At 36.8% G+C, this 19537-nt stretch overlaps 2 protein-coding genes and 1 long non-coding RNA gene across 7 annotated transcripts in view; 2 read left to right on the forward strand and 1 right to left on the reverse strand.

The window, feature by feature from the left end:
- Nucleotides 1-19537, forward strand: part of camsap2b (calmodulin regulated spectrin-associated protein family, member 2b) — a 123758-nt gene that overhangs the window by 29595 nt on the left and 74626 nt on the right. For all 4 annotated transcript variants that reach the window (XM_079818958.1, XM_079818960.1, XM_079818959.1 and 1 more), the window contains exon 3: nt 1637-1798. In XM_079818958.1, the coding sequence (XP_079675084.1) occupies nt 1637-1798 (162 nt within the window). The remainder of the gene's footprint in view (nt 1-1636; nt 1799-19537) is intronic.
- LOC307127613 (sterile alpha motif domain-containing protein 9-like) overlaps nt 3091-19537 on the reverse strand; it is a 62672-nt gene continuing 46225 nt past the window's right edge. The window contains exon 5 of the mRNA XM_079818956.1: nt 3091-9217. Coding sequence (XP_079675082.1) covers nt 3589-9216 — 5628 coding nt within the window. The 5' untranslated portion in view covers nt 9217 and the 3' untranslated portion in view covers nt 3091-3588. The remainder of the gene's footprint in view (nt 9218-19537) is intronic.
- Nucleotides 15706-18620, forward strand: LOC307127618. Of its 2 annotated transcripts, XR_013816662.1 has the most exons (7): nt 15706-15824; nt 16422-16495; nt 16744-16791; nt 16875-16958; nt 17109-17314; nt 17482-17641; nt 17740-18620. It is a non-coding gene; the product is annotated as an uncharacterized lncRNA (long non-coding RNA). The 2 variants fall into 2 exon arrangements; XR_013816663.1 differs by lacking the exon at nt 15706-15824 and having other exon boundaries at nt 16309-16495.

A 19537-nucleotide genomic window follows, 5' to 3' on the forward strand; every position in this document is an offset into this window, starting at 1 on the left:
AAACCAATCAATGGATTTTTGTAAGAGCGATATCAATATTTTAAACTTTATAAAGTAAAATATCTAGCTTCCACCAGACCGCCTTCCTTATTCAACTTACGAAAAGCGTAACGTTTATTATGGATGCACTTTTTTGAGCTTCAGACTCGTTGGCCCCGTTCACTGCCATTATAAATCTGGGAAACATCAGGATATTTATAACTTTAAAGTGAACTAATACTTTAACGCTGGCTCACAAGATTATATCTGACAAATCCGCATGTGGATGTACACAAAGTTTTCCCAATCCCAGCCGTGGCAAATTGAGAGCAAATTATTATTTTAATAGCATCATTTTTTATAGCATTGCCTGTCATGACTGTGCAAGTTGTGTGTGGCAGCACTCAGTTGGACATTCAGCAAGAGAAAGATTTTTGGATGCTTACGATAAACACTTGGTAAGATACTTAAGACATAAAACAGATTAAAAAGTAATACGTTTAAATACTTGTCATATGTTAGTATTCATTAGAGGAGCTTTACTTTTGCTTATTGAATTAGTTTTTACTAAATGGCAAAATATGAGCACATGCAAGCACACATGTTTCTTCTGAAATTGATTTATATATCATGTTTGGATTTTAATCAAAATCTTTTCTTCATTATTTAGGGATGTTGAAATGCTTGCTGATCTCCACGGATTAAACTGTAATTTGTTCATTTTAGTAGCTTAAGGGTTTGTTTGGTTTTGTAACATGCCCTTTTTATAATTTTAATCAGAAAGTTTTTAAGATGAAAAAAGAGATTTTATGTCAGTCACAGCCTACAGATAAATACTCTTGTATCAAAGTCGAATAAATAAATAAACACATAATAGAAGCGACATAATTTTAAATGATCACAATCACATGGGATGGGACTTCCCCATTGTACAAATACACAAGTAATGGTTTACCACTGCTGCACTTTCCAAAGATAGGACTGCTATAGTAATTAAGTGTTTTATATTGGTAAATGGGGTTAAGGAGAGTAAAATATAGAGTTTTGGTCAGGCATTCCTCCAGGGCACCACTTCCACAGTTTTTGTTGCAGATCTGCTTTTCCATTCAGAGCCATCAAAGCTACTGTTATGTATTTCAACAAACATTATAACATTTTCTGTTTTCTGAGAAAGAATGGTGCACAGCTGAACATGGACCTTTCACTACTTTCTTCATACTCTGTTTAAAATGGCTTCACTGTCACCCTCTAGAGGACTGAAACTGTCACTGACTAACCAGACAACATGAATTGATGTTCGAATCAACAGAAATTAGAAAAGGCACCACCACCAGTCATCATGGATAGTGTGTTGCTTATTTTATTGTTTCTAAAATTAAGCTCCAGGTGACCTTTATAATGAGAAACTAATTTTTACTAAGATCGTATTCAGTAAATTTGTAAGAAATGTAAATGTATGCCAAGTAGATATGTTTATTTATTTTTTTGCTAATTTAGATAATAATGAGAAATATTTTGAAACAGTAATGTGCAGTATATAGCTGTAAATATTGTATGTTCCTGTCAATTATGTATGTCAAGGCCTGCCATTTAAAACATTTGCATTTGTGTTGTTATTGGAAAATGTGTAATTTCTTTAATTATTTTTTTATTTCAGAGTTCTCACCTTGCGATGATCGACACTTTAATGATGGCGTACACAGTAGAAATGGTCAGCGTGGAGAGAGTTCTGACCTGCATACAAAAATTTACTCCTTTCCTTCCTGAAGAGGACTTCCCTTATGATGCTGAAGAGGCAATAACCACTTGGATCAATAAGGTAAGAATCCTACCGCATTCATTATCCACTTGTTACGTCACATGTCACCATTTACAGGTCCAAACGCTTTATCAGATGGCAAAAGCAAACAACAAATGGTATACATAAACTGTTATACACGTTATGTGTTCTCTAATACTGCTGAAAAAACTTAAAGTGTATTGTAATCAGGGTGTCCGGGGGTCCTTAAAAAGTCTTAAAATGTCTTAAAAAAGGTTTTCCTTAAAAAAGGCCTTAAAGTCTTAAAATGTCTTAAATTCAGATTCGATGGGTCTTAAATATTTTTGGTCACATTACCGGGAAAATTTCTCCAGCCTGACAGACGCAGTGACTGTCATAAGTGTAAATGAGTGTTATTATTGGACAAAGCACCGATTTTCGTTACTGCGCCGTCATCATCAGAGAGAAGTGCGGTGGCAGAATCCAGTCGAACTACAGCATTTAGCTGACCAGCCTCCTAACTAGTTTAGATGGGTTCATGCAAGTTTACACAAATGGTAGCATCACATCACGAGAATGATTCTTCTGATTTTATTACATTCAGCGATATATAAGGGATAGTGTATATCTGGTATCAGTGTCGCACTGTTGTTGAGGCTCGCGCTGCCTGACTGTGAGAAACTTTCATGGAGACATAAAATGAGCGTAACGGCAACCTTAAAAAAATCCACAGAAGAAACAAACTGAGGTAAAAATTCAACATGTTTAGTTTATTTCTAAGATATGCCTATAGTTAAATAATATACAATGACAAGGGAGCTATTTTGCTGAGAATTTTCACGAGTGCAATGCTCCCGCAGTGCTTTGTGTGTGTGTGTGTGTGTGTGTGTGTGTGTGTGTGTGTGTGTTGCAGTTCTTTCTTTCGCTAGCCCAACTATAGTTCGCTGTATTACAAATACAAATGAGACCAACATGCATCTTATATGGCAGCCAAGCAGCTTTCATGTTATTGGCGCGAGTCTCTTTCAGATTGTACCACAGACACATAAAACGGATTTTATTCTTCAGCTAATAGTTCTTCAGTTCTTGTTCTAATTATCCTCTGATCATTGCTTTTATTGCAAAAAATGAATAATGTATTACAATTAATTTGATATTTTTACATTATCACACATTGTTGTACAGCACTTTTTACTTGCTTCTTATGTGTATTTCTATATTTTTTATATATTTATATCTATATTTATATATCTATATTCAATTGTAAGGTGTTCTATTCTGTACATGCATTTTACCTAATAGAAAATATTTAAATAATAACTCTCACATGCAAAACATTTTTTCTTAAATATCTTTTATTGTGCATTTTAACTTGTAAAAAAATACCATATAATTAGCTTTTGTCTTACTACAATGTCGCTGTTGTATTGTTTCCATTTATTTTAAGTTTTTATCCCATTCCACTTGGTACTTTAATATCAAACAAATATCAGACAAATATCAAACACATAGTTCACTACACCGAATCCTGAAAACTGAAAAACATGAGGATGACAAATATCATTTGTATACAAACATCAGGTTGACAAAAGTTACATCTGATTACATCTCAAATCACATAAAATACTTATATAAGAATAAGTGTGTAAAGTGTAATATAACTGATATAATTTGAAAATTGGCTCCTTGATTGAAAGTTGGATTATAAAAACATTCCAAACAAGTCAGCCTTGCAAAGAATCATATTAACCACCATGCACAATTCTTCTTTTCTTCTCCAGACTCTGGTTAGGAAGATCCTCTCTGCCACTATATTTAGATTAAGGACAGAACTGGACAGTTCATTTAGTTCATTTATCCATTCTCATGTCTGCATACTGAATGTCATAGGCAAGTGGGCCATCAATAGCGAAGCCAATGTAGAAAGTCACCCTCTCTGTACTATGACCACTTCTTAGTCCTCCAAGGTAGGTGCGTCGCACAGGGATCTTTAGCTTTCCATACTCGGCGTAAAGCTCACCAAACTCCAATGTGCCGTTTACTCTGAAGAGCTTGTCTTTGATTGCCTGTTCTTTGAAAATGTCTGCATTTTGCCATAGGACATTACGGTCTCTTACTTTACTGAAGTCACTGTCAAGGTTTGCTTTGGAAACCAGTCTTTCAAGTCCATCAGACTTCCCCAGATAGAAGTGGGCAATTGGATTTCTGACTTTAAAAATGTGTGAGAGTTGCTTTCTGGAGGATTTTTTAAGCATTTCCACATATGTTGTTATTCGTAGATCTGTGTTATTTTTTCCAGGCCACAGCAACAATACAGCAAGGTAGTAAGGCTCTGGGTGTTGATGCTGTGTTCCAGCTTCTTGCAAGAGTTCTTTCAAAAGATCTGTAAGTTCTCTTTGGGTTTTTGCTAACGGTGAATTTGGTTTATTCAGCTTAAGAATTATGTGGGCAAGCAGATGGTTAGTTTTGTCCTTGAGAGATTTGGTGACACAGTTCTTGTATATGAATGAATGTTTTTCAACAATTTGCTGGATCATGTTTTTTCTGAACTCCAGAAACTGAAGAATTCTTGGGAAATTGTTTGCTCTGTTTTCCTCTAGGAACATTCGACATTCCTCAATTTCCATGTTCATGTTGAGCTTTGGTTTACGCTTTTTCTCATTTAGTCTATCCTCTGATGAAGAGCAAAACAGGGAGATGTATTTTTTAAAGTGATCAGAGATCTTTTCCCTGTTCTTAAACTGCTTTTCTTTGTCAACAATGCCTTTTTCTCGTGTGTAAGTGAAGAAAACTTCAAGGAAATCAAAGGCTTTGTCTACTTGTGTCTTCAAAGAAACAAGGAATGGTTCATACTCCTTAAGAATATCAACCCGTTTGTTGTTAGCTTCATCCTCGAATATGGGAATGTTTGTTATGGACATTTTCCCTTTGAAAAACTGCTGAATGTAATAATCTTTCATGGAGTCCCCCTCCTTGAACAACGGCAGTCCCCTCACAATGTCAAAGACTGTCATAGCAATGTCAATCTCACTCATGTATCCAGAAATGTTGTAGGTGTTTGGTTTCCTGTGAAGTGTCTCTTCCTGATCAGGAGTATCACCTTCCTTTGCCAAGATTTGTGCCCTCTGGAAAGCTTTTATCGCTGCATCAGCTAGATCCAGATATTCTTTCAAGTCATCAGGTGTGGATTTTTTGTTCTCTTGCTTATTGCAATCCATTTTATGTTTTAGCTCACTTCTAGAGACCTGTCCAACTGTGTCGAGAGTATATGAATTTGCTTTGATGGTTTTAGCTGTGTTTGCCCATTCCTTTGCTAAACCAAAGTTCTTTTCAGTCAGATAGAAATGTCTTGCTAAAGCTTGAGGAATTACAAAGTCCTTATCAAATCGTCTTGATGCCTCTGTAAAGATGTCCTGGATTTTTTTCAGTCCGTCATTCTGTTTATTGATGTCCTCTATCAAAAGTGAAAAGAGTGTGTCTTTCTCATCACCTTCTTTCTTGCGTTGTCGTGTGATAAGCATGCTTTTTACTGACTGCAAGAGGTTATCTTTTCCTATTCCACTTTTAAAAAACAAGTCAGAATACAGCAAATTTTGGACTATGTCAGATCTTGGGATTTTGTGTGTCTCTTCTAACTGCTTGACACACTCTGTTGCAATATGTTGATGAACAAAACGGATTGCTTTGTACACTCCACACTGCTCAACTGCAAACTCAATTAGCAAACAGGACTGAGGTTCCATTTCATCCAAAACTGTTTGCTTCCCCCATAAATTTCTTTTAATGCCAAGAAAATCCTCACACAGTGACACAGAAATTGCTGATTCAGCCACATAGGAATTCAGTAATGCCAGAATTGAGAGAAGTAGTGCTTGTTTTCTTTCAATATCAAGATCTTTCAGAATGTTACGAGTAACATTTGTAACATACTCTTGACTGAAGTTTGTTTTCATGATCATGAAACTATAGAAATTTTCTGGTTTTTCATGCGTTTTTTGCAGTTCTGTTAGTTTCATCTCAAAGGCATCCATTTCTTCTTTAGATAGTGTTGCTGTGATGTACTGACTCTCAATGACGCTGTTTGAGAATCTCACTCTTGGGGTTTTTGAACGTAAACAATTTAGAATGACGACAAGTGCATTTGGAGAAATTTCCTCAAGAGTTTTTCGTGTACAGTGCTGAAGTTCCTCTGTATTTTCCGTCTCTTCTGAGTCATCAACCAATAAAAGTACTGGCGTTGTCTGTGAAGTCTCATTTTTTCCACACATTACCAAGTAGGCAACTTCTTGTGCTACATTAAGTTTGGAAGCAGTATTGTCTCTCAGAACTGCACAACGGAAATCTTTCCTCAGATTCCACATTACATGCATGGCTAAAGTGGAGCCCCCACAACCAGGGTGATGAAAAAGATTCAGCATGACGCATGTGCTTGTTGGATTTTTGGTTTTAGATTCAATTATGCGTTTAAGTTGATCATATTTGTCCCGTTTTATGAATGGTTCTGCTTTATTTTTTTCGGAGAAATAGAAATTCCACCATTTCACTTCGTCACCTCTGTAGAATTCAGCTTCTTTTTTCTTTCGGAATTCTCGAAATTCTGGACTATTCTCATCAAACACATTCTCACACTCATTTTCACAAAGGATCTCAAGAGAAGGCATTAGGTCCTCATTGTTCTGATGGAGAATCACTGAACTTCCCTCAGCAGATGGAAGAAGTCTCTGAGCATTTATCTTGTTCTGGCCCAGTTTCAGTATTGTCCCATTGATTTCACTGAGCTCCAGGTCATATACACTTCGGTGACTGATGTCATGTTCACATCTGGCATGAATGAAATCTCTCCATTTTTGAAAGGAAGTATCTAAAGTACAAATACATAAAATGTTCTCTGTACCCCCAAGGTTTTTATAAAATGACATGAATGTGTCAAACATTTGATCATTCATGGCTTCAACAGTCGAGAGGAGGAGGAATATGACTAAGAATCGTCCTCTTTGAAGAGTTTCACGGTTGCAGAGGAATGAAATCATGTGTTGTACCTCTCCTGCTTTGTGTGTTAACCAATCGCTTGGTCTGAGGGGACTGTCAGATTCAGTGTTGAGGTCTTCTCTGCCATTACAAAATACCCAACTTGTTTGTTTGTACAAGTTGAGATTTTTCACAACTATTCCTGGATCTGCATTGAACTGACTTGGCATGTGAAGGTTTGCAAATCTTTTTCCGGGTAAAACGTTTCTATAGTTGTGGCAGGACCCACTTACTTCAGAGTTAGAATCATAGTCCAATACACAGAATAATCTCAATATTGTCATGAACTGAAGATGCTGGAGTTGTTCAGGGTGGCTTTTGTTTGTTACAATGATGAAGTAATCATAATAATCCAGTTTGCCACTTCCACATGTCAGTAGATTTTTCAGCTTTCCCCCCTGGTTTGTTCCTTTGCTTTCAGGCTTCTTTTCTGCCTCCTTCCTCCTGGCATCCAGAACATTTATTTTTGTACCTATTTGGGCTATTTCTGATTGCAAGTCTCTTGGGTTACCAATTTTACAGATATCCCTGGTTGCAGCTCCCTCTCTGATTAAGAGTGATTGTACATTCCTCATTTTCCCTCCTTTGTCCTCAACCTGAGACTTGGTATAAAACAGCTTACCATGCACTATGCTGTGGGATGAAACAACATCCACCTCAATGACATATTTGCCAGACAGGGTACCGTTAGGGCAGAGCACTTCTACAAAACGTGGTTGTCTTATGCATGCCTTTGCTTCATCTGTGTGCTCTTCAAAGTATGATTTAATGTCCTGATTAAACTGATCAATGATGGTGTCCTTCTTGTCAACACTGACCCCAATGATCTCACCATGAGCGTATTGAGAATCTTTGGAGTCTGCTACACCAAAGTGGATGGTTCCATTTGTGCGGCTGTTCAAACAGCCAGCAGCAAACCTGAACACCTCTTTGCTGAACTTCTTCTTTATCACGTTCATATCATCTGTTCTGCCCATAAACTTGTACTCATGAACTGGATCAGTCAGATTACCTGGTCCCGTCTCTGGTGGTAAAGTGTAGTTTTGAATATACCGATGAGAAGCAGAGTTCTGATCAAAGGGATAGAGGGTACATGAGTGCTGTAAGGATCCAGACTTCCTCGTATGTTTTTCTTTTTCAGCTACTTGATCAGCATTCATGTCCGATGTTTCAGGGTCAACTATCTCTGTTGGTTTGATATCTTTGGAAGATGAACACCTAGAAGTTCCTGAAAGCTGAACATTTTTGTTTTGTGAACATGGTGCCTTTAAAGGTTCTAAAGGTTCTTCTTTTGGAGTGCTTCTTGAAGCTGTGTTATCCATTGAAATCTTTACCAAATTTTCCATGGAATTATCCTTTCGAAGTTCTGTTATTTTAGTTTTATGTGATTTTCTGCTTGATTTGTTTGAATTTTTAGATGTTTGATCTGTTGAAATGGTGTCTTTGTTTTCAGATTGATGGAGAGTACATGAATGCTGTAAGGATCCAGACTTCCTCTTATGCTTTTCTTTTTCAGCTACTTTATCAGCATTCATGTCCGATGTTTTAGGGTCAGCAATCTCTGTTGGTTCGATTTCTTTTGAAGATGTACAACTAGAAGTTACTGAAAGCTGAACATTTTTGTTTAGTGAAGATGGTGCCTTTAAAGGTTCTTCTGTTGGAGTGCTTCTTGGAAAGGTGTTATCCATTGAAATTGTTACCAAATTTTCCATGGAATTATTCTTTCTAAGTTCTGTTTTTCTTGTTTTATGTGATTTTCTCCTTGATTTTTTTGATTTTTTAGATGTTTGATCTGTTGAAAGGGTGTCTTTGTTTTCAGATTGATAGAGAGTACATGCGTCCTGTAAGGATCCAGACTTTCCCGCATGCTTTTCTTTTTCAGCTACTTTATCAGCATTCATGTCCGATGTTTTAGGGTCAACTATCTCTGTTGGTTTGATTTCTTTGGAAGATGTACAACTAGAAGTTCCTGAAAGCTGAACATTTGTTTTTTTTGAAGAGGGTGCCTTTAAAGTTTCTAAAGGTTCTTCTGTTGGAGTGCTTCTTGGAAAGGTGTTATCCATTGAAATATTTACCAAATTTCCCATGGAATTATCCTTTCCAAGTTTTGTTGAATTTTTAGATGTTAGATCTGTTGAAATGGTGTCTTTGTTTTCCACTGTTGTGTCTAGCTTGTCTTCACTGTGTTGTATGTGGGAATATGATCTATCCATGTTTAATTCCTCTAAATGGGTGATAATCCTAACTGCTGGACCATGCTTAATACCAAGTTCCTGCAGATGTTTGGGCTGGTAACAAACTAGTTCTTTCCCTGAAACTTCTTCCTCAAGGAGCTTGTCTGCATGTTTTTTATCCACTTGAATCACCTCAGTCAGCCAGTAATAAACTTGCTCTCTCGTCCACTCCTCTACTCGGAGAGGAAGTTGTGTATGTTGACTCATTGTAGCCATACTAAAACAAACAAACAAAAAATTAAAAAAGAAAAGAAAATGTGTGATTTCTATGCAGTAAGCAACAATCCAATACACAGAATTTTGTTTACAGTACTTGATGAACTGTATGCTTATATAATGAACATTTAATTTAACTTATGCTTACATTCTCATATAAACATTGATCAATGTTTATATGTGAATGAACGCATACATTAAATGTTTATTATATAAAGTAATCATGTCTCTGCAGGCGTGATTCATATTGATCACTTTTACAATGGAGGAACAAAAATGTCTCGGGATTAAAAATATCTTAAATGTGTTTGGAAGATTTATGAGGTTGGAACTAGGGGTGTGCAACATATATAAGATAAGATAGTATTTAGAATTTTGTTATAATAATGTGCTATCTGACAATTTCTGTGTCACGGGTGTTAGCAGGCAGAGAGATGAAGACAGAAGAATAAAGTTCCAAACAACTCAAGGTTTAATAATCATTCCAAAGAGGCAGACAGGCAGTAGCAAACACTTTAACATAACGGTGACCGGACCAAGAGTGACTGTGAAAGCACAAATTACAGAGCAAACACAAATTAGATGATTAATCAAACAGCTGAAACACAGAACTCATAATGACGGTGACCATAGTAACTAAAGAGTGGCGGGAAATAAAACAAAGGAAGGCATGAACTGAAGAAGTACAAACTAAAAGTCCTTGTGGTGTGAGCATGTGACAATCGGGTATGTCCCTCACTTGTAAAAAACACACATAGAGAGTGCACGCATACACTACGGAATGTAGTCTAGTAGATAATGGGTACATTTACATTCATGAATGTTGATTGATGTACACTTTCCCATTTTAAATAAATAAATAATAAAAAATAAATAAATAAAACTAAAAGTCCGAAATCACGTACTATGTGAGTAGGTACTACATTTGGATTTGAACTTTGCGACCGTTAAAAAAGTATGTTCTATGAATGTGTGTAGTATGAATGAAATCTGGACGTAATACATCCGCTATGTTGTCATTATCACATGACCTTCTAGCGTCAGTTGCGTCCCTTTACCTCCATCTATAAATCCTTTATATGAATATTATATATATTAAAAAAAAATTTACTTTGTTTTTCAAATAATTATTAGTGCTGTCAACGTTAACGTGTTAATGCATGCAATTAATTTTTTTTCCAGTGTAATGCATTAAATATTTATAAACAGCTGCATAACATAAATAATGTTAATCAAAGAACAAAGGTAAAAGAGAAAAGTGAATCTTAAATGAAGATTCATCTATATTTAATTTATTATTTATGCAGTACAGACTGTTTGGTAACTTTATTCAATTTCTGTATATTTCCTACCTGTTAAGCAGGTAGGAAGGCCACAGGTAATTATGACATTTATTATAATGGGTTTATGTAAAGATTGTTTTAAGTTCACTTAAATTAAACGTTATTTTTAAAAGGCTAATAAATTTAGAAATGGATATAACTTTCAATTATACTGTAATGTTGAATGTCTATCATTAATGTTTCATAGAGACATCAGTAGCAGTAGTATCACTTATAAAAAGATGCCATTACAATATAAAAAAATACTGTCTTCAAGTTGTTTCTAGATTAATTTGGAGAGTAACTGAAATTATTACAATATAAAAATAAAAATAACTAATATAAAAAATGTGCAATTAATTACAGAAAAAATGTTAATATTATGCGAGTAAAACAGTTCTGTCTTGCCGCTGTCTGCCTGCCATGCACCTCTATCAACCACTGTATGTGATTTAAAAGAGCTTGTGTCATCATGTCATAGCAATAAAAATGACATCATCCATAGCAATGTGGTCAACCCTGCCTTACTGTTATATTAATAGTTCCTTAGTAAATCTTGCTCTAAAGCCCGGGACACACCAAGTTGATGTTAAAGGGTCATGAACTCATATGAATAATATTAATGAGGACCTTTAGTGTTTTCAATGATGTGCAGCCTATACATATCTGTTTACATCTCAAAAAAAGTGTTTTGGGGTTTCATGACCCTTTAAGGAACTAGCGGTGATAAAGCCGTCTATTGTCGCCTCTCGTTGGCTGTGTCTCAGCCAAAAAGCTGCGCTTAAACACACCAAAAGGACTAAAGGCGACTGTCAACTAGCATGTGCGTTCTGCACCTGCGTGCAAGTAAATATCTGTCTATATCAACAGGTATCAATAGTCTATTTTCATCTTTGAAAAGGGAAATCCAAACTAGGACTGCATATATACAAACCGTAAAACAAAGCAGCGCTTGCTTACCATTTTGAATAGCAATCACACTGATCACTTTCTTCATTCCTCTTGACTTCTTTGTTCGCTTTTATCAGTTTTGCTTTTATTCTTGTGCACTGACTTGTTCGCTAATCTGAACAGCCAATCAGAGTTCTCACTCTCTCTCTGATGGCCCAATAAAACACGACAGCATTCGACTAGAGCAACAGTGCAGAACACACCGAAAATAATAAGCCAACCAATGCTCAAAAACAGCCAGATGTTGGCCGACTGTTGGCTTGTTGTGTCCCGGCCTTTAAGTGCTTTTGTGCATAGGTTTTAAGCTAAAACTAGGAACTCTTATGTGGACTTTTATTGGTAAGATACAATTCTTTGTTTATACGGTTTATATTTTGCAGCACTAAAATCTAAATGAGATTTTACTTGATTTCCTTGTGTATTTTTTAATACTTCATTACACTAAAATATTGCTTGAACGACTAAAGCATTGCATTTTTGAATCAGGTACATTTTTGACATTCAAACACATTTGTTAGTTCGTTTGTCCATTCATTTTGTGATGACAGACAAAATTAAATGTGTGCTTATTAGGGCCCAAGCCCTGAAAGGGCGCAGAGCCCTATTGTTCTTCCTCAGATTATTCTTTGTTTTTTTTTTTTTTTTTTTTTTATTTTTTTTTTCGACTTCTCGGGTACTTTTGGGGCACTTAACATGCTCGAAAACTCTTGAAACTTCGCACAGGCGTCGGAATGCGCGGCCATCAGAGCCGGGCTGAAGCTGGTACCCGGGCGTGGCAGGGGGGCTCGACAGCGCCCCCTTAAGTGGGGTCTGAAAACTTGGTCCATATATCAAACACACTTGCACGTACATGTATGAAACTCGGTACACATATAGACCTCATCGGGCCAAACAACTTTCGTGCTCATAGTTATGCGTCAGCCCAACAGGAAGTGAGCTATAATCGGTTGTTCGGAAAACCCATGCTCTGGAATTTAATATACTCCTCCGAGGCCATTGTTTCGATCATCGCCAAACTCGGTCAGCATGAAGAGAACATATCCAGGATGCTAAATTGCGAGCGGATTTTTGATATCTCAAATGGTGTGGCCGTGGCGAAGCAACGAATTTATGGCGAGAAAAGGGAAACAGGAAGTGTGTTATAACTTGTGCAAACATTGACTGATTTGGATGAAACTTCAGCTGTGTGTTTGTTGTAAGAGGCCGATCACATGGATATGACTTTTGTGAGTCAAAGTTATAGCGCCACCAACTGGCAGCAGGAAGTGTGTCACTTTCAAAAATGCTTTGAATCACCATCTTATTTTCACCCCATTTACTTCAAACTTCATCAGTATAATGTGAAAACATGAGAGATAGAGACGTATGAAATGGATTCCTGAAATTTCAAATACTGTTGCCATGGCAACGTGTCAAAGTTTAATAATCTTTTGGCTGTTCTGAGGCTCTTAGCATGCTTGAAATTGCTTGAAACTGCTTGAAACTCAACACACGCATCAGAGATGTCAGTCAGTACACATGGACAAAGCCTCAGAAACGGGCGGGGATGAGGGGCTCTCTAGCGCCACCTTTTGACAAAAGTGAAGGGCTTCGTTTCATCTACAATCACCAAACTCAGTATATATATTGACCTCATCGAGCCGGACAACTTTCTAATTTACAGTCATTAGCTCCGACCAACAGGAAGTCAGATATTTTGGTTTGAAGGTAAATTTTTGGTTAAATCGGGGTCTGAGTTTTTACGTTCTCCTCGTAGGCGTTTTATTCAATCTCCACCAAACTCGGTCAACATGAAACAAAGATACTGAAGATGCTAAAATGTGAACGGATATTGGATATCTCAAACGGTGTTTCCATGGCGAGGGATTAAATAAGGACAAAAAAGGGGAACAGAAATTCTCTGTCTGCTGCTCTCCCCTCAATGAACACAAGATGGCAGCATTGTATTAGTTTTGAAGCAGGATAAAAAAAAAACTTGTTTCTCTCTCTCTCTCTCTCTCTCTCTCTCTTGTTTGTGATTTATGAGGACACAAATTTGTATAATGACATGGGTATTACACTGGTATTACAACGTGTATGTGTGTGTGTTTAAAAACATACTAAAACAATGTTTTATTAAAATGTAACCAAATAGCTTTAAAATAATCATACTATTTTTCAGATCAATATATTTATTTTATTTAATATATTTCTTCTGAATATTTATTCTCTGTCTGCCCTCCCCTCACTAAAGGGTGGCAGTGTTGTGTTATTTTTTAAACTCTCTTTCTGTGTGTGTGTGTGTGTGTGTGTGTGTGTGTGTGTGTGTGTGTGTGTGTGTGTGTGTGTGTGTGTGTGTGTGTGTGTGTGTGTGTGTGTGTGTGTGTGTGTGTGTGTGTGTGTGTGTGTGTGTGTGTGTGTGTGTGTGTGTGTGTGCAGGCCCGTCGCGACAAGGCAGGCAAACCAAGCAATTGCTTGGGGCCTCGAGCTGGCCTGGGGCCCCAAGACAGCGACAGGTTAAGAATAAAATGAAACGACAAACTGTGTGAGCGCCCCATTGATAGTCAATGCAGTAAAGTGCAATGACACTGCTATCGGGATCCCCCTTAAGGGGCCCCTCTCAGAAGTCGCTGACAGCAGCCAGCCAACCACGCGATCTCTGCTGCGGCAAAATACAAAATCTTCGGATTTTAAGCGGAATTTTATGCTTCAGGAAGCCAGAAAAGAAAATAGAGAAAGGAAGAGGAGGATAAGAAAAAACAAGATAGTGGTATGTGATAAATTACACTGGATAAAATAGCTCTACTTGTCTTGTACAAAAAAAGTGTAAGTTTGCAGCAGGTAGGCTAGCAAAAATATGTTTATGTTAGCTATCGTTACCTGCCTGACGGCAAATGCTGCTTGTAACGAACAGTTAGTGCAACTTTTTTTTCGAAAAGACGGAATGACATGAGATTGCTATAGCTTTGTAATAGGTTTTGATGAAAGTGGCATAGCATGCTATACTAACTATTATTTATGCTATGCATAAATAACCTGGAATAGTTAATATAGCATGCTATCCCAGATAGCAAAAAATATCGGCACGGCTTCTTTTTGCCGCCGGCCCTAAGCTGTCGGCTATAGGTGCGTCCCGCTGGCGGTGATGAAACGTTTGCCGCCGAATACGTCACTCCCATTTCTTGCGAGATGCCGCGGCCGACTAGCCGGCGGGCCGCCGGCTTCATTTTCTCTGGCGGTTGCCTCCGCCTAATGGACCGCGGCCGGCTGGCGGCAAGCCGCTGTGAAATACAAGGATTTCTACTCTCAAATTCGACCAGCCACGTTGGCTATGTTTGGCTTGTTGGGAAATAGAGTGGAACTGACAGCATTTTAACTAGTTCTCACATTTGAAGCGATTATAAAATCATAATAGCCTATATGTGAATTATATCAAATATTAGTTTTTTTTGCTCCAAAGCCATTAGGGTTTATAACAGATTCTTGACTCTTGATTCCATGATAAGGTTAGGTTTAGGAAATTACATTTAAATTTTCACTTGATTATTTGCATGTCGAGTGTGTTTAAACAGTGTTGGTCAATTTGACCCATAATGGATGTAGGCTAATACTTTTTTTTTTTTTAGCATAATAGGAGGGTTAAGAAAGTTTGAAAGTTCATTTTAGGATAACACTTATTTTTGTATTGGCCTTTTTTCTATTTCTTTTTGGACTGACTTTAAAATAGACATGACAAAAAATTAGAACTAACTTCATGACATTTTACTTTGTTTTCAAAACCCATATTTTTCTGAAAAACAAAAATATATTATTAATTATTTAGGAAAAATTCTACATTCATAAGACAAGAATAACTCAAAAGAAGCCCTCTAATATTACCTCTTATAAAGCTGATTTTTACAATATTTGAAACCCTCTCAAACATGAGGTCGCAAAACAAAAAGCTTACAAAAACAGAAACCTGAAAGCTTTTCAATTTCATGTGACTGCCTTAATATTATAAAGTATTTTCTATCTCAGAATTCTTATTTTTATTATTTATTTTATATACAGTGTTACATTTGTTGTTATTCTTTGTTCTACATATTCGGAACTGTACCACAATGCTTTATTATTTTTATTTTTCTCTCATTGTACTTTTTGTATTGTACTTGTCTATACATGTACTAATTTAAATAAAAATAAAATAAAAAAAAACAGAGAAGTACCTCCACCGGCCGAGAGGGGCAGTATACTTAAAAAAGACGGAAGACAAACCGGTAAAACATACAGATTTACCAACAGCGGCCGCTCATCACATGGTTTTAGTATTTGAAGAGAGGAGATCAGAAAATATCCTCGACTACGAGCGTTTAAGTAAGTACATGTTTCCTTTTTGTGTCACACAATATTATGTTCATTTTTGATGTATAGCTATACCGGTAGGTTGTTTTAATTAGTTTGTTCAGACACGCACGCTGATATAGTGCACAATACACAGTGTTAGCTAACACGTGCTGTTTCGCCTTTTTTACACACTGAGTTCAAGCATGTTCTACATGTTAAAATGTATCTAGCTACTGTAGGTAAGTTAGCCAAAGCTTTACATCTAGAAAGACTTAAGTTTAACTTTTGGTGTTTTCTAACAAAACAGAATGATGTATATAGGTTATTTAAATTATTTTGTTAGTCCGAACAAGCATGCTGCTAACGTTAGGTCAGTTTTAGCAAGTGTTAGCTAACATGTGCTGTGTTGCTACTGTTCTTCTAGCATTTAAGGTCATTTATGAGTTATTTCTCTGAACTGCTGTACTTATTATGTTTGAGGACAATGCAGTTTACTTGAATCACTACACTGAATGAATACATTTTACTGTTCCACATTTGGCTGACCAGTTTTTCCCCCCACAGCATAGCTACTGTATATTCTGTATTTAACGTTAACAATGCGGTTTTGTTCACATTTTCTTGCAGATACCTTGACCAGAGCACAATCGGTTATCTTCATCCAAGAGACCTATTGTTGGACAATCGTTTCGGCTTTCAAGGTAAATAAATTGTTAGTCACAATGTCTAGTTACTGGGCTATAAGGAGAAGAATATTGAAAGGAGTTGAGATGGACAAACAGGAAATTGCAGATGTTGGAAACTTTAACAGTATGGAAAATTGTGCCTGTAGTTGTTGTTATATATATATATATATATATATATATATATATATATATATATATATATATATATATATATATATATATATATATATATATATAATTAAAATAAAATATTTTTTATGTAGATTTCCAGAATGAGAACCAAGCCCTGAGGGAAAGCAATGCACGAGCAGGTGAGAACATGCACTCTTTCTTAAATTTTACTTTTTTGACTGTGATGTAGGTCCAAAATTACCAAATGCCTTTCATTTTGTAGCTTCGGATGACAGCGGCTCACTTCATGAGCAGGTGAAGCAAGTTGGGACAATGTTGACGACGTTTGCTCGTACTGGGCAATCAGGTACAACTTGCAAACAACACCTGTGGTTGTTGGTTTAATTCCCACTGGGGCCACCTGTACATGTAGTAGACCTAGTTGTAAATGTCATAGTTTAGTAGTTGAGGGACCAGGACTGACTGCTTTATTCTTTTATTCTGTGAACCCCTGTAGGTGCAGATCAGACCCTAATGCTGCGACGTCTTGGAGAGTTTGGCGATGTTGTGCATAGCATGGACAACAAAATGGACACTATGCTGCAACATTTCAGTGCCAATGTGTCTTTTGGAGAGTTATCCCTGCCAGGGGGTCTGTTACTCCCCCTAGACAACCCATTTGGCGTTGCTTGACAACAGTTTGAGGCAGGATAAAGAGCTCCAGTAAGTGTGCTGATTTTGTTTATAATGCTGTAGGGTAATCTAAAAAGTAAAATTTAAGATTGTACACTGCATATTCTACAGTCTGAATCACAGCCTGTCACATTTTTATATTTATGTATGAGAAGCTTCAGAGATATGTAATTTGTAACACTTTTTTGTATTTTCAGCTTCGGTTTTTGGCAATCAAATGTGGGAGGGACCTAAAGACAACCGTGTGGCGAATGCTTTAGAGTATCTTCTCTAATCACCTTTCCATTAATACAACCTGGACGGGTGTAGGGGATAAAGCATGTTTTAGAGACATGTTCCTGAAGACCATTGTTCAAAGTAATATATATATAAATATATAAATTTGTTATATATTTAAGTAGATGTGTGTGGCCTTATGACATTCACATGGAATGACAGATCTGTATTTTCTACAGGAGCCATCCGGAAGAACCCGGCAACCCAGGATGCCACTGATGAGGCGGTCCAGGTTAGCGCTATGCGTTACCTGAAAGGAGCATCTGATCGTGAAGGTGGAAAAAGACGCCGCACAGCTGAGAGGGACCCACAGCCGACCTCTTACACCTAGGCTGACTACTGACACCTGGAACCCTTTCTTTATCCTGCAGTCAGTAACATCAAGACCCCTAAAGAAGCCAGAAGTTTCAGGCTACACTCACCCAATCCACACTGTTCACTGTGGAAATTACTTTTTTTTTATTCCCTGTGACCCTGCCTTGAAGGCAGCTCCTTGGATAGATATGGGATGGCGAGGTTGTTTGTCCTTTATATAGGCGCACAAGAAATCACTGAAGATAAGCCAATTTGCGCTGCCTCATTCTGGAGGTCGGGGAAAACCGGAGAACCCATAGTCAGGCTTGTTATAATGTTCTGTTCTACTACTGTTCTATTCTTCTCCAGAGCTTTACTCTAAATTATTACCATTTATGCTATTGTTAGAAATGGCTTGTTAAATGTGATGTTATACCTCGATTTATTTGGTATCCTGCACATTCTTTGGTACCAAATATCCTCATTATTTGATATAATATTTAATGGTAATTCTTTTCATCCCAGAGCTGACCTATTTGTTATTAACAAATATTGTAAGTGTTATAATTTGCTTGTAAGGCTGTTTTTTTTTTTTTTAAACCAAAATTTAATTGGAAACATGCAGGTTCTTTAGTAAAAATGTTTTTTGTTATTTATAGGCCTATTTAAGCTTATTTATTGTCTGTTATATTTAATTTATATTATCTTGTATCATTGATAGTTAATGTACTTTGAAATGTGGAATAAAAATGCCAAATGGGAATTTATCTGGTTTGTTCAATTATTATCCATCATAAACTGCATGTTACAAATATATGAATAATAAATAAATATATATATTATTTATTACACAATAAGCGGAGGCAGATCGTTCGAAAAAAGCGTTTGCCTCCGCCGGGCCGCCTTCTGGTATAAAGGCGGCGGAACGGCGGTTTGCCTGCGGGCCGGCGGCGGTACGAAGGCGGTAGGAAGCCGGCTGCCGCTTTTAAAAAGCGGCTGCCGCCGGCGGTGCGCCGTCAAACGTGTTTGCGATTACGCAATTCTGACGCTTCTACAGCCGCCGGATCACCGCCGGTGGTCCGCCGACTCATTGCTATCTGGGATATTAACAATTATTATAAACATTATTTAACCAGAAAGAGGCAGAGGAACATGATTTTTTTCATAGCTTATCTTAATGTGCTAGTGTCGGGATATATACGGTAGTGACAGTTTATGCAAATATGACATTATTTTTATGAGTTACCAATAGATCTTGAACAATTACTTTATTCTGTGGCAATTTTTACACTGTTACATTTTGAAGTACAGTATCAGGACAACCCACATGTTTGACTGGTACTGTTTACATGTTTTACTGGTACTGCCCACGTTTTACTGGTACTGTTTATTAACTATTTAACAAGGTATTATAGTCATCGGTTGCAACTTTATAATAACCATCCAGATAATGTTTATAGACAGTTTACAAAACAACTAGTAACCCTTAAGTATTCCCAAAGTGTTAGGAATATCTGGTCCGTCTATCTATGTAAAAGTAATGTTTATAGATGTTTAAAAAATGGTTACTTAAAGGTTTAAAAAAAATTAATGATACAGTGGTGTTTTTTGCAAATGTTTTCAAATTTTATGCACAGTATATGCAACAACAGTATTTGCACTGTAAACCTTTTTATTAATATA

Source organism: Gobio gobio (assembly GCF_949357685.1).
Source record: "Gobio gobio genome assembly, chromosome: 6".
Lineage (NCBI taxonomy): Eukaryota > Metazoa > Chordata > Actinopteri > Cypriniformes > Gobionidae > Gobio > Gobio gobio.